Below are 12,030 nucleotides of genomic sequence, written 5' to 3'. Positions count from 1 at the left end.
AGTGACATCACTGCACCCTTCCTGCCTCTTTCTGTACCCCTCTTGCCTCTTTGTGCATCCCTCTTGCCTCTTTTTCCAGCTCTGTTGGTTCTTTCTGCACCTCTTTTGCTTCATTCTGCACTGCTCTGGCTTCTTCCTGCACCTCTGTTCAAAATTTCTGCAATCCTCTTACCTCTTTCTGCACCTCTCTTGCCTCAGTTTGCCCACCTGTACCCTCTTTCTGTGCCTCTTTTGCCTGTTTCTGCAACTCTCTTGCCTCTTTCTGCAGTTCTCTTGCCTCCTTCTGCACATCTGTTGCCTCTTTCTGCATCCCTTGGATAACGGGGTGATGCGAGCTCGGCGGCGGGCGGCCGCCAAATATGAATGCATCCAAAAAGTGCCCCAACAGGTAAGCCACACTTCAACACCAGATGCTCAGTGAAAGCCTTTATTAGGTATAGACAGCATTCCGCATGATGGGATAATGTTACGTGCATTAAAGACACCGTTCTCTTGAATTTAAATTAAATGCACGTAACGTTATCCCATCATGCCTCTGATGAAGAAGGATCACCATTGAAACGCGTTAGGCTGTAATTGATGGTATCGCTGCTTTATTGAATTGGCTGGCGGAATGCTGTCTATACCTAATAAAGACTTTCACTGAGCATCTGGTGTTGGAGTGCGGCTTACCTGTTGGGGCAGTTTTGGAGCATTCATATTTGGCGTCCGTCCCACTGCTGAGCTCGAACCACCCCGTTATCCAAGGGGGCCACGAGGCGCGATATTTATCGTGCTTTGCGAGTGGGGCATCAGAATAGGATTGAGGACAGCACCACCGACTGAGGTCTATCTGTGGACTTTGATTTACTGGCAGAAAATGGTGCACCCATCCAGGAAAGAAGAACTACAGTTCCCAAAATGCAGTCACAGCCTCATTCGAGCAGCCCCTTTGTGGGCGTGGAATCTAATTTAAATTCAAGAGAACTGTGTCTTTAATGCACGTAATGTTATCCCATCATGCCTCTGATGAAGAAGGATCACCTTTGAAACGCGTTAGGCTGTAATTGATGGTATCGCTGCTTTATTCAATCGGCTGGCGGAATGCTGTTGATACCTGATAAATGCTTTCACTGAGCATCTGGTGTTGGAGTGTGGCTTACCTGTTGGGGCAGTTTTGGAGCATTCATATTTGGCGGCCGCCCTGCCGCCAAGCTCGCACCACCCCGTTATCCAAGGGGGCCACGAGGCGCGATATTCATCGTGCTTTGCGAGTGGAGCATCAGAATAGGATTGAGGACAGCACCGCCGACTGAGGTCTATCTGTGGTCTTTGATTTACTGGCAGAAAATAGTGCACCCATCCAGGAAAGAAGATTCGAAAACTACAGTTCCCAAAATGCATTCCCAGCCTCATTCGAGCAGCCCCTTTGTGGGCATGGAATCTAATTTAAATTCAAGAGACTGTGTCTTTAATGCACGTAACGTTATCCCATCATGCCTCTGATGAAGAAGGATCACCTTTGACACACGTTAGGCTGTAATTGATGGTATCGCTGCTTTATTCAATCGGCTGGTGGATGCTGTCTATACCTAATAAAGGCTTTCACTGAGCATTTGGTGTTTGAGTGCGGCTTACCTGTTGGGGCAGTTTGGGAGCATATATATATATATATATATGAGCTCATTGGGAAATGTCCAACAATTGGGCTGCACTCGGACACAGAAGAGCTTTTACCAATGCTTCATTTTGGTAAAACAGTCGCTCTGACCCGTTCATTACAAGTAGCAGACCGCAGCCCTGTCGCGTTGCGAGAGTTCTCTTTTTCAAAGCGTAAATGCAGTCAAAAGCACACGTGCGGCCACACTTTCCTTTTTCCACCATATCGTGAGACCTGATTGGACAACTCTGTATGAGAATTCACGTTGTGTTCTGGGAGGTGTAGTCCGTATTTAAAGCCCTCAGATGGTGGTGCTCCAAATTCACTGGAAATTACGGCTCCACATGAGCCCCAGACAGCGTGACAGTCTTAATCCACTTCTGTGCCCCACAAACGAAGCCCTTCCTGATTAGGAGCTCCGTGGCCCCCATTAACGAAGTGGTGCAGTCCCTGCGGCAGGACGGCCGCAAATATATACGAGCTCCGTGGGAAATGTCCAACAATTGGGCTGCACTCGGACATAGAAGAGCGTTCCCAATGCTTATTTTGGTAAAACAGTCGCGCTGACCCGCTAATTACAAGCAGCAGACCGCAGCCCTGACGCGTTTCGAGAGTTCTCTTTTTCAAAGGGTAAATGCAGTCAACTGTCCACCTGTAAGACCACCGTTTGTGGTTCAAGGTTTTGCTCCCAGAAGACCTCTGGGTCCTGCATTACACAGATGCCCAGATATGTTAAGCCGTCCGTGAAGACCTTTATTGATTCAGGGACTCGTATCTCTGGTTCCATTGCCCCACTCTATAAAGTGTCAATTCGCCTCTGTTCACCCTGTATCCAGAGTATTCCCCAAAGGCCTCCACCTTCTCAAGTAGGGGTCCCAAGTATGCGGCAGGATCAGTGATGTATAATAGGAAATCATACATAAATAGAGTTTGTTTCTCCATTTGCCACTGTAGCGCCTCCACTTCCTCCCCCTTATCAAGCTTGCCAAAAAGGGCAAACAGTAAGGAGAAAATTGGACACCCTTGCCTCCTGCCCTGGCCTAAGGAGAATGGGTCTGATCTTGCCTCATTCCCACAGACTGCTGCTGTGGGGTCAGTGTACAGCAAAGTTGCCCAACTGCAGAATTGTGGACCAAAACCAAACCTCTCAGAGTCGCAAAAAGGTCTGGTGAATAAATTGATTCAAATTTCTTCTCCCTGTCTGTGGCGAGAAGTACAAGTGGAAAGGGGGCATCTTGCACCGCAGTTAGCCAGTTGTGTTGACGCCAGAGATGTTTTTGCATCGATCAGCCAGGAATAAAGCCTGTCTGATCCCTGTGTATCAGTGAGGTAATCGCTCCCGCTAGCCTGTGACCTAGTATTGTTGGCAATAATTTAGTCTCGACATTCAAGATGGAGTTCGGAGGATACAACCCAAAGTCATCAGTCATCCCTGGGCTTGCACTCTTTATATGGTACTGCAATCACCGCATGTCAAAGGTCAGCAGGGAGTGATCCCCTCTCACAGAAGTTCTCATAAATCACTAGGAGGATAAAATATGGAGAAATGCAGTTAGGGTAAATTGCCGTAATTGATGGAATGCTGAGAGTCAAAGAGGTGAAAGTCAAATGGACTCTTCTTGTTTGTATGAGTTTCTGGGAGAGATGCTTACAGCAACATTTTGCTGATGATGTGCTTTTCATTATTTTTGCTATGCTTGTTTTTTTTTGTAGATTGTATTTTTAATATTTTACAGAAAATATCAACCTAATTTTTGCTTTCGTTAATTTTCTCTTGTTCTTCTTAAGTAGCGATATGTAGTAGACCATCGCTTTCATGAACTTTCCTTCTTTGATTTTGTTTTCTACGGAGAGATGTCACACAATATTCCATTATCCTGTTTTTCCTATTATGTAATGCCATCACTGTGCATGTTTACCTCCTGTATGATGCTTTAATGGCCTTAGCAGGTGGTAATCTGTGAGTCCCCAAGATTCCAGGCAGTTCAAGGTTTTCCTTCTTCTGTTTGCACTGTGGTGGCTTGCTTTCTGTCTCTTAGCAATAAAACCTACTCTCCTAACATCTACTTCACGTGAGAGGGAATATTACAGATTTCCTAACAGTCCTTAAATCTGACAAGCACAAGGGTAGTAGCCAGACTCAGGGCAGCTGTTGTCTATTAATGAAAAGCTTTTACTAACTCATCAAGCCTTTTGATGCAACAAGACCAAATCAATTTGACATTAATTTCACATTTCTGTGCTTAAATATTTTGAAGGTGATTCTAAGAACTAAACCTGCTCTTGTTTCTTTCTACAGTACATCAATCAGTAGATGGCATAATGATCGATAAAGAGCCAAACACATGCTTCAAGCCTGCAAAGATTTTAACTCACAAACTCGCAAAAAATAAAAAATACCAGCGAATCCACACCAGAAATGTAAACTTCACCTGCAGTGAGTGTGGAAAACAAAGTATGAATATGGCACTTCTGGTGGCGCATCAAAGAGTCCATACAGAGACAAGACCTTATCCCTGCTCTGTGTGCGATAAGAGCTTCTCTAAAAAGCCAAGCCTTCTGTGGCACAAAATAACACACACACTATTGGGGCCATACCAGTGTCGTCCACGTGAGAAGAGCTTTGCTCGAAATACCACTTTTCAGACCTCCGAAGATATACATGCAGGAGTGAGACTCAGTAACTGCACTGAGAGTGAAAATAGTTTTGCACAAAATGAAAATCTTCTTCACCAAAGAATGCTACCAGGAGAGAAGTTCTTTCATTGCGCTGAGTGTGAGAAAAACTTTGTTTCCAAGAAAACTCTCCTAATTCACCGAAGAATACACACAGGAGCAAGACTTTATCAATGCATTGATTGTAAAAAGAGCTTTAATCAAAAGGGGAGTCTTCTAAACCACCAGAGAATACACACCGGAGTGAGGCCCTTTCAATGCACTGAATGTGAGAAGAGCTTTACGCAAAAGGTGCATCTACTATCTCACCAGAGAATGCACACAGGAGTGAGTCCATTTCAATGCACTGAATGTGAGAAGAGCTTTACTCAAAAGGGGAGTCTTCTAAATCACCACAGAATACACACAGGAGTGAGGCCTTTTCAATGCCCTGATTGTGAGAGGAGCTTTACTCAAAAGGGGAATCTTCTAACTCATCAGAGAAGACACACAGGAGAGAGGATTCATCGCTGCACTGAGTGTGAAAAGAGCTTTAGTGACAAGCGAACACTCCAAATGCACCAGAGAATACACACAGGAGTAAGACCTTTTCAGTGCACTGTGTGAGAAGAGCTTTACTCAAAAGGGGAATCTTCTAACTCATCAGAGAAGACACAGAGGAGAGAGGCTTCATCGCTGCACTGAGTGTGAAAAGAGCTTTAGTGACAAGCGAACACTCCAAATGCACCAGAGAATACACACAGGAGTAAGACCTTTTCAATGCCCTGATTGTGAGAAGAGCTTTACTCAAAATGGGTATTTTGTAAATCACCAGAGTATACACATAGGATCAAGACCTTTTCAATGCACTAATTGTGACAAGAGCACCAGAGAATACACACAGGAGAGAGGCTGTATCGATGCACTGAGTGTATCTGAGCTCCTCCCTCACAGTGAGGGGTTGTAGCCCTTAGCGGAGCTAGGAGTCTCCGCCAAGAGGAGAATCCCAGTTGATGAAGCATGCCACCTTGGTGGGTGATGGGATATCGTCCTAATTAAAGGACTCTCCCACTAGCGACTAGTTAACTTTTTTGTTGTCCCTCTTGATGCTGTCTACGCATTTTAGACCCGAGGATTCTCTGTGTTTTGTATTAATGTTTGGGGAACCAGTCCTCGCTGGTCTGTACATTTCTCTTGGTCCCCCCTCCCCCTTTTCTTAGTTCTCGCATCTTCTAAATCGCCAGAGAACGTACAGAGGAGAGAGTCTTCCTCACTGCTCAGTTTAGGGGAAAACATTCACCCGAAAGTCAAATCTTCTGTATCACTAAAGAACACAGAGCAAGCTGGGCATTTCAAACCATTCAGCCTGAAAGAAAGGTTTTCTCAGTCATCCAGATTGAGGCAATAATTAGAGTTCGAACAATTAATACTTTATCAAGAAGCCACGTCAAATAGCTGATCATTGGCCTACTGCAAAATTTCTTCTATAATAAATACCTTGGAATTTAGTTTTAGCTCACTTTGTGGCATGTGAACTTCTTAATGTAATAAGGTAATGCATGCAGTATATTACTCAGATAAAATATTTTGGTCTTGGCTAGAGGAAACACTGTAGAACAGTGGTTCCCAAACATTTTAGTACCACAACCAACTTTTTACAACAGCTAACGTTTGTGACCCAGCTTTCTTTAATGGACATGCTTTGTGTGATTCTTTAATGTACGTAAAGAACCGCGTCGTAGCACATGTCAATTACAGACTGCACATTTTCCATTGAACTGGCCGCTAAATCTGCACAGACTTACAGTTTTACTGACAAAACTACATAGTGCACAAATGATAATGAATGTTTATTTTAATTTTTGTGTACTTATTTGTTCTTTTATGGTTTGTTTCAGACTGAATAAAGATCTTATGTATTGATTAATTGAGTGAAAATTGGGTTTTAGTGAATATTTATCATTTGTGCATCACCAAGTAAAAGTGTGTTGATTTGTATTGATCCTGTTAAAATCTCTGTTTTCAGCACACTTGGGATGCAAATTACAACATGCATTTGCAATGCAATAGGTCTCGCATTTACACGAGTTTGAGCTATTGGCATTGTAAATGACTGGCTTTTAGTTTTGTTTTCGTATTTATGTTTTAATAACGAAAACAAAAATAAAAGTCATTGTTATTTGCAGTGTCAATAGCTCAAACTCGCATAAATGCGAGACGTATTGCATTGCAAATGCTTGTTCAGTAAACAGGCGAGGAAGAAAAGAGCGGAAGTGAAAGCAGAGCGAGGCCTTCAAAGGGAGGGGAAGGGCTCCTTAATGGAGCAGGGAGGGCTCTTCTTAGTGCTTAGTGAGGTGTGTCAACAGCAGCACTGTGTGTGGGGGAATGCAGCGTGTGATCTAGTGAAGTGAATCCAAGCACAGGGTTTGCTTATAAACCGCGCCTGTGATTAGTAACAAAGCAAAAAAAACATGGACGCGCGGCCCGAAAGAGACCGTGCGCCCATCCCCCAAAGAATTCTGATAACCCCGTCCCTCCTCGCCAAATTCTTCAGTGCTCTGTTGAAATATTTGTAAATGTACAGTGTGGGAGTAAAGGGAAGCTAGGAGCGCGAGCCGGGCAAGTGCGTGCTTCTAACTGGTGTAGTGCTTTGTGAGGTGTGTGTCAACAGCAGCACTATGTGTGGGGGAATTCAAGTGCCTAGAGGTCACTGAGCTTGCATTGCTGTTAACGCTGCATATGGAATGGCCTCTAGGCGCTTGTATGAACAGGGTGCTGGTGAGAGGTCTTGCTCATTGTACTGTAAGCACTTGATGATTGTGTGATGCTGATAAGTAATTAATAGCACTGCATACTGAATGGCCTCTAGGCGCCTGCATGAACAGGATGCTGGTGAGAAGTAGTGATTTATTTGCAGTGCAGTCTCAATGCACCGTAGACAGTTGTATGGTAAGCGTATGATGTTGAGAAGTACCGAATGATTAGCACTGCATTTCGAAAGGCCTCTTGGCGCTTGAGTGAAATGCGTGCTACGAGATTCACCGATTAATTAGCCCTGAAATGGAATGTCCTCTATGGGCAGGGACGAATTGTGTGGGTGTCAAATGTGCCATCCGCCTGCCTGTGCGCCTTCCCTTTCCTTCCGGTCATATAGGGGCCGCGAGGCCCCTCGCGCCTTCGTTTCCCTGTACTTCCGCCCCTACTTCTCTCTGGGTTTCTCATCCCTCGTCCTGGTGCCTCTCCTTCCCACCCACGCTCCCTCCCTCACCAAGCCCTTCCCGGTAGTCGCTCCCCCTCCCTCCTGCCCTCCATTTCCCGCTCCTCCTCCTCCCCTGCCTGCCTCCATTTCCCAGTTCCTGCCTCTGCCCGTGTAACACGAGCCCCGGCTTCCTGGTGGCGGCGGCAGCGGCTGCGCAGCCCGGCCCCTTTAAAAGGTAGAGCCCGATGCTGGGAATTGGTGTCAGCCTAAGAACTGAAACTCACCCCCGATCAATGAGCCAAGGGGGCTGCTGCCTGCCTCAGAGCCGCCTTTCAGTTTCTCTCTTCCAGGAAGGAAAACAGAAAAAAACACATTACCACACACTCTCAGAGCAGACGAGCAAACACCAGCCTGACGTTCCCCCCTCCCTTTCCCAAACACTGCAGGCTTCCTCCCCTCCAGGGAATGGGGGCCCTACTCTGGTGGTGGACCATGGATGCTCCTGAGACAACTTCTGTCGCCCCGGGATGCCCCTGACCTGAGGGTCTAGGGGGAGGAAAGTGCAAGAAAGCGCGCCAACTTCCTGATTTCCGCGTGAGACATGTCTGAGGCGGCTGCAACCCAGTTTTGCATCAAGGTAACTTCTCCCTCCTTATTTTAATCCCCTGGTGTGTGGAAAAAAAGAGGTGCGCATCCCCCCAAAAATGGCTAGCAGGGGGAAGTTTGCTTTTTGTAATCTGTGTATATTATGTTATACAAAGCATGTGGCGTAAAAGAAAGCATCGGGTCTTTGCTGCAGCTTTGCAGGTGTGTTTCTTGCATTTTCTCCCTAATACTACCTCCTCCGCGTAAAATTCCAACCCCCTTCGATCTACAGAGGGATGCAATTAGTTTATTGATCATCTGTAATTTACGCTCACTTCAGAAAACCATTTGCCCATCAACTTTTTACAACTAGTTCTAGAAAAAAAACGACCCTAACAGTAACAGAAGAATGAGTTGTGATGTGATTAGTGAAGAAGACGCAAAGTGTTGTATTTTGGAAATTCGTTTCGGTCGGCTCTTGGCTCCGGAGAGTGGTCCTGTCGCTGTACATAAAGTACAGTGGCTCTCACAGCATAACTTTGTTTACCAACACTGGCCCACCAGTCTGTTTGTGTTGGCTCCGCTGTGGTCAGCCAAGGACATTCAACCGTTTGCATACAGGGTGGTGTGTATCATTCTGCTGTTGCCGTAGCACAGGGGACATCATTCTGTGTTCACAGATAACGAGCTTTCAGTGTATCCATGTTTTATGTGTAAGGGTGTGTTTTTTTGCAGCATCAAACGCAGCACGAGCTGCATCGGAGTGTCTGCTTACATCACACGAGCTCGGGGGTGGTCTGAATGTTATCATGACGGGCTCCTTGTAAAAGTTGCAGTTTCATTTCTCTGGTTTGTTGGGCGTTCGTAATTATCGGTATTCCAAAAATACATCATGAATTGAACGTGTTTGGTGCAAAAGTCACTTGCTGCAGTCAGTAAGAAACAAGTGGACGCCATTACGCCATGACGTATTTGCTCGGCTTTTTCTGCCAAGCCACTTGGACGGCCTCGGCTGCGAAAAGGTTTCTTATCTCTATGGGGCCATGTGTTTGGCCCCATAAAGATAAGAAACCTTTTGCGACGAAGGCAAAGCAGGCCAGGCCGTCCGAATGGGACGGCTCAGAAAGCCAAGCAAATACGTCACCGACACCTCTTTTCCAATGGCTGGCCACCGTTAAGCATAAACGGTGACGCCAGCCAATGGAAAAGAGGGGCGGGGGTTAAAGCTTCTTACAGAAAATACCTATTAACGTTAAATCTCGCCAACGAGACTGCGCATGCGCGCAGCCTTACGCTAGCGAGACCTAAAAATTGTGCCAAAGTGTTGTTTTCCTAACTGCTGAACGCATACAGTTCATTTAGAGGTATTTACATTGTGATGTATCTCGCAAACAAACAACACCCAACAACCTTTTCTTTCACACTCCCTGTACTCCAGGAAGATTGTCACATAATTCACTATACAATCTCTCAATTTGCAGTCAGAGAAAGAAAAGTAAATACAAATCCCCGTGTTAAATAAATAAAGCAGCCTAACATTTCAAATGTGACAAGATAAACACAGAATTTAAAGGCATGTTTAGTTATTGCTCAGACTTTTCTGACTCACCAAACATCTGGGTTGCAACCCTCAGGATGGGGAATGAGACACTAGAAAGCAGTATTTTTATTTTAATGGGTGGCATATTTAATCATAATCCTCAATTTGGACCCTTGATAGTTTGTGCAAATGTGTTCTGAGTCCACTGCCTGTAATGTGCAGAAGACAGACGTGTTCTGGGCACTGTTCTGCAGGCTCCATATCACACTTCTCTTTACCTGATACCTGCTAGTTATAATCTGTGAACCAGACCCCTCTCCTGGCCATGTAATAACTGATCCTTCATCAGGAGAAATGCATTGAATAGTAAACCGAATGCCCCATGTTTCTTTCTGCTGTTGGCTGCTTGTGCTAAGTATTAATGTCCCTGGTTGTGATGTTGAATTTTGTAAAGCAGATTATTTCCGGAGAGGCTCAGTTCTCCCACTAGGGTGCCTACTTGCTTTTGTGACGATCATGCAGACTATGCTATCCTGCAGTTACTGGCCCTGCTGTCTTTACTCCCCGCGATCTCTTATGCAAGGATTCGCTTAAAAGGGGTCTTTTAGGCATCACTTCCCACTAATAAATGCATTGTATTGACAGTAGATGGGCCCAGGGGCTCTGAGTTGAGTGGGGCTGTGTCTTTGTTGTGTTTCACTGGGTGATTGGTGCTTCCGAAGCCAGTGCATGCTTTCCTAAACCTCTGATGTTCTTGTATAGACCAGTCCCTGCTCCTCCCGCCCCCTTACAGTGGTAAAGAAAGAGAATCATTGATGTGTCTGGGGCCTGATGTCTCTCAAACCACCTTCTGCAGGGAATCCTTTCACATTTCAGACTCTGCTTATCTCTTTCATGGAAAAGATGTTTTCCCTGGTTTGCTTTTTGATTTGGTGCTCAAGAGCTCATGGGTGGAGAGAGGGAAGGGTGAACACCCACAGGCCTGTGTTGATAACTCTTCTGGTTCTTGGGAGGTGAAGGAGTGTGGAGGGGGGGAGCTAGACAGAGGTGCACGATCCTCCTTGCATTTGCGTTTTATAGAGAGAAGTGCAGAATGCGCGTAAACTTACACTTGGCCATCTTCATCATATCTTTGCACACTTCAAAGCTGGTCTAGCAAGACACTGGGGACTTTCAGACCTATCACTGGTAAAGGTCCTTCTATAACGCTTTTATTTTCCTCTTGAAAATCCCTTTTGACAAATGTTGGAAAGCACCTTTTCTTTTTGGTGAATTGAGATGCAGGATAGGGGAACATCCGTATTACCCACAGGCCTCTGTGCCCTCCCTCCTACTTGTCTCTCACTAATGTGTTGCCTTCCCCCACATCCTAATAGCAATCTATATTTGTAGTGTGGTGTATGTATAGCGCACTCACTTAAGATTCTCCTACTGGTATAACAATCTCCTACCTGTAGCACTCCTCAGCTCCTTGCAGTCAGGTGTAGCCTCTATATCAAACATGTAATAATTAACCTTAATGTTACACACACGCGGACACACTCACAGAGCACAGCAGGTCCATTAGCCCACCGAACTAACTTTTGGCATTTATATCTGTGACCTGAAAAGTGTAGCATAAAGATCACTTCTCCAGAGCTCTATGAGCTCCTCTCATTGGGACTGAAACTTTGACTCCTCAGGGGGCCGTCTTCTGAGACACCCACAGGCGACGCCCCTACTCTTGCCGTGCCTGGTGGTCAGCGCTTCAGCTTGGCATGGTGATGATCAAGAGATCTCAGCACTCACTGCCCTCTGTCTCACCAAGAGATGCCTCTGCATGCACCCCTCCCAAAGATAGGTGATTCAGCCATATCTGCATGATGGACAGCTGTCAGTCAGTCAATCCTCAAAGTCCGCTGCCCTACTCCCACCAGAAGAAGTAGCATCTGTCAATGATAACCCCAACATGGCTACTGAGTCAACCTTTCCACCCTGGCGCAGCCTCTCCTGACATAATCTCTTCGTTACTGGGTGTTTCCTACTGACAGCTCGCACGTCAGTTTCATAATTCCAATCTTCACTAAATACTGAGTACATTAGGTAAATGTTGTGCTGTATGCAGCTCAACCCACAGTGATACCTTCTAATTTAGGCCCACTAGGCGCTTCCACGCATTGTTACCAATTAGGAATTAAACACCCTGGCTTATCTTTTCAGTGAGTCAAAATGAGCATTTTCTACTTCTACCTCCTCTGGCTTCCTTCTATAATACATATTATATTAGTATTATGTAAATGTATATAATACATAATGAGCTGATGAATGCAGTATCTATGACGCAGAGACTGGATAACATCCAGTCAGCCCTGCTTAGCAATAGGGAACATTCCGTTTGGGAAATAGTTTCCATCCACTTGCCCTTAACCCCTT

General features: G+C 45.5%; 1 protein-coding gene across 1 annotated transcript in view; it reads left to right on the top strand.

Moving 5' to 3' along the window:
- The window catches only part of LOC146813512 (uncharacterized), a 451,939-nt gene extending 445,718 nt beyond the window's left edge, over window positions 1-6,221 (top strand). Inside the window, exon 10 of the mRNA XM_085620293.1 lies at window positions 3,939-6,221. Coding sequence (XP_085476419.1) covers window positions 3,939-4,921 — 983 coding nt within the window. The 3' untranslated portion in view covers window positions 4,922-6,221. The remainder of the gene's footprint in view (window positions 1-3,938) is intronic.
- The last annotated feature ends 5,809 nt before the right edge of the window (window positions 6,222-12,030 follow it).

This window comes from Triturus cristatus, chromosome 7 (assembly GCF_964204655.1).
Source record: "Triturus cristatus chromosome 7, aTriCri1.1, whole genome shotgun sequence".
In the NCBI taxonomy this organism is placed as follows: domain Eukaryota; kingdom Metazoa; phylum Chordata; class Amphibia; order Caudata; family Salamandridae; genus Triturus; species Triturus cristatus.
This window is presented reverse-complemented; position numbering and strand designations above follow the sequence as displayed.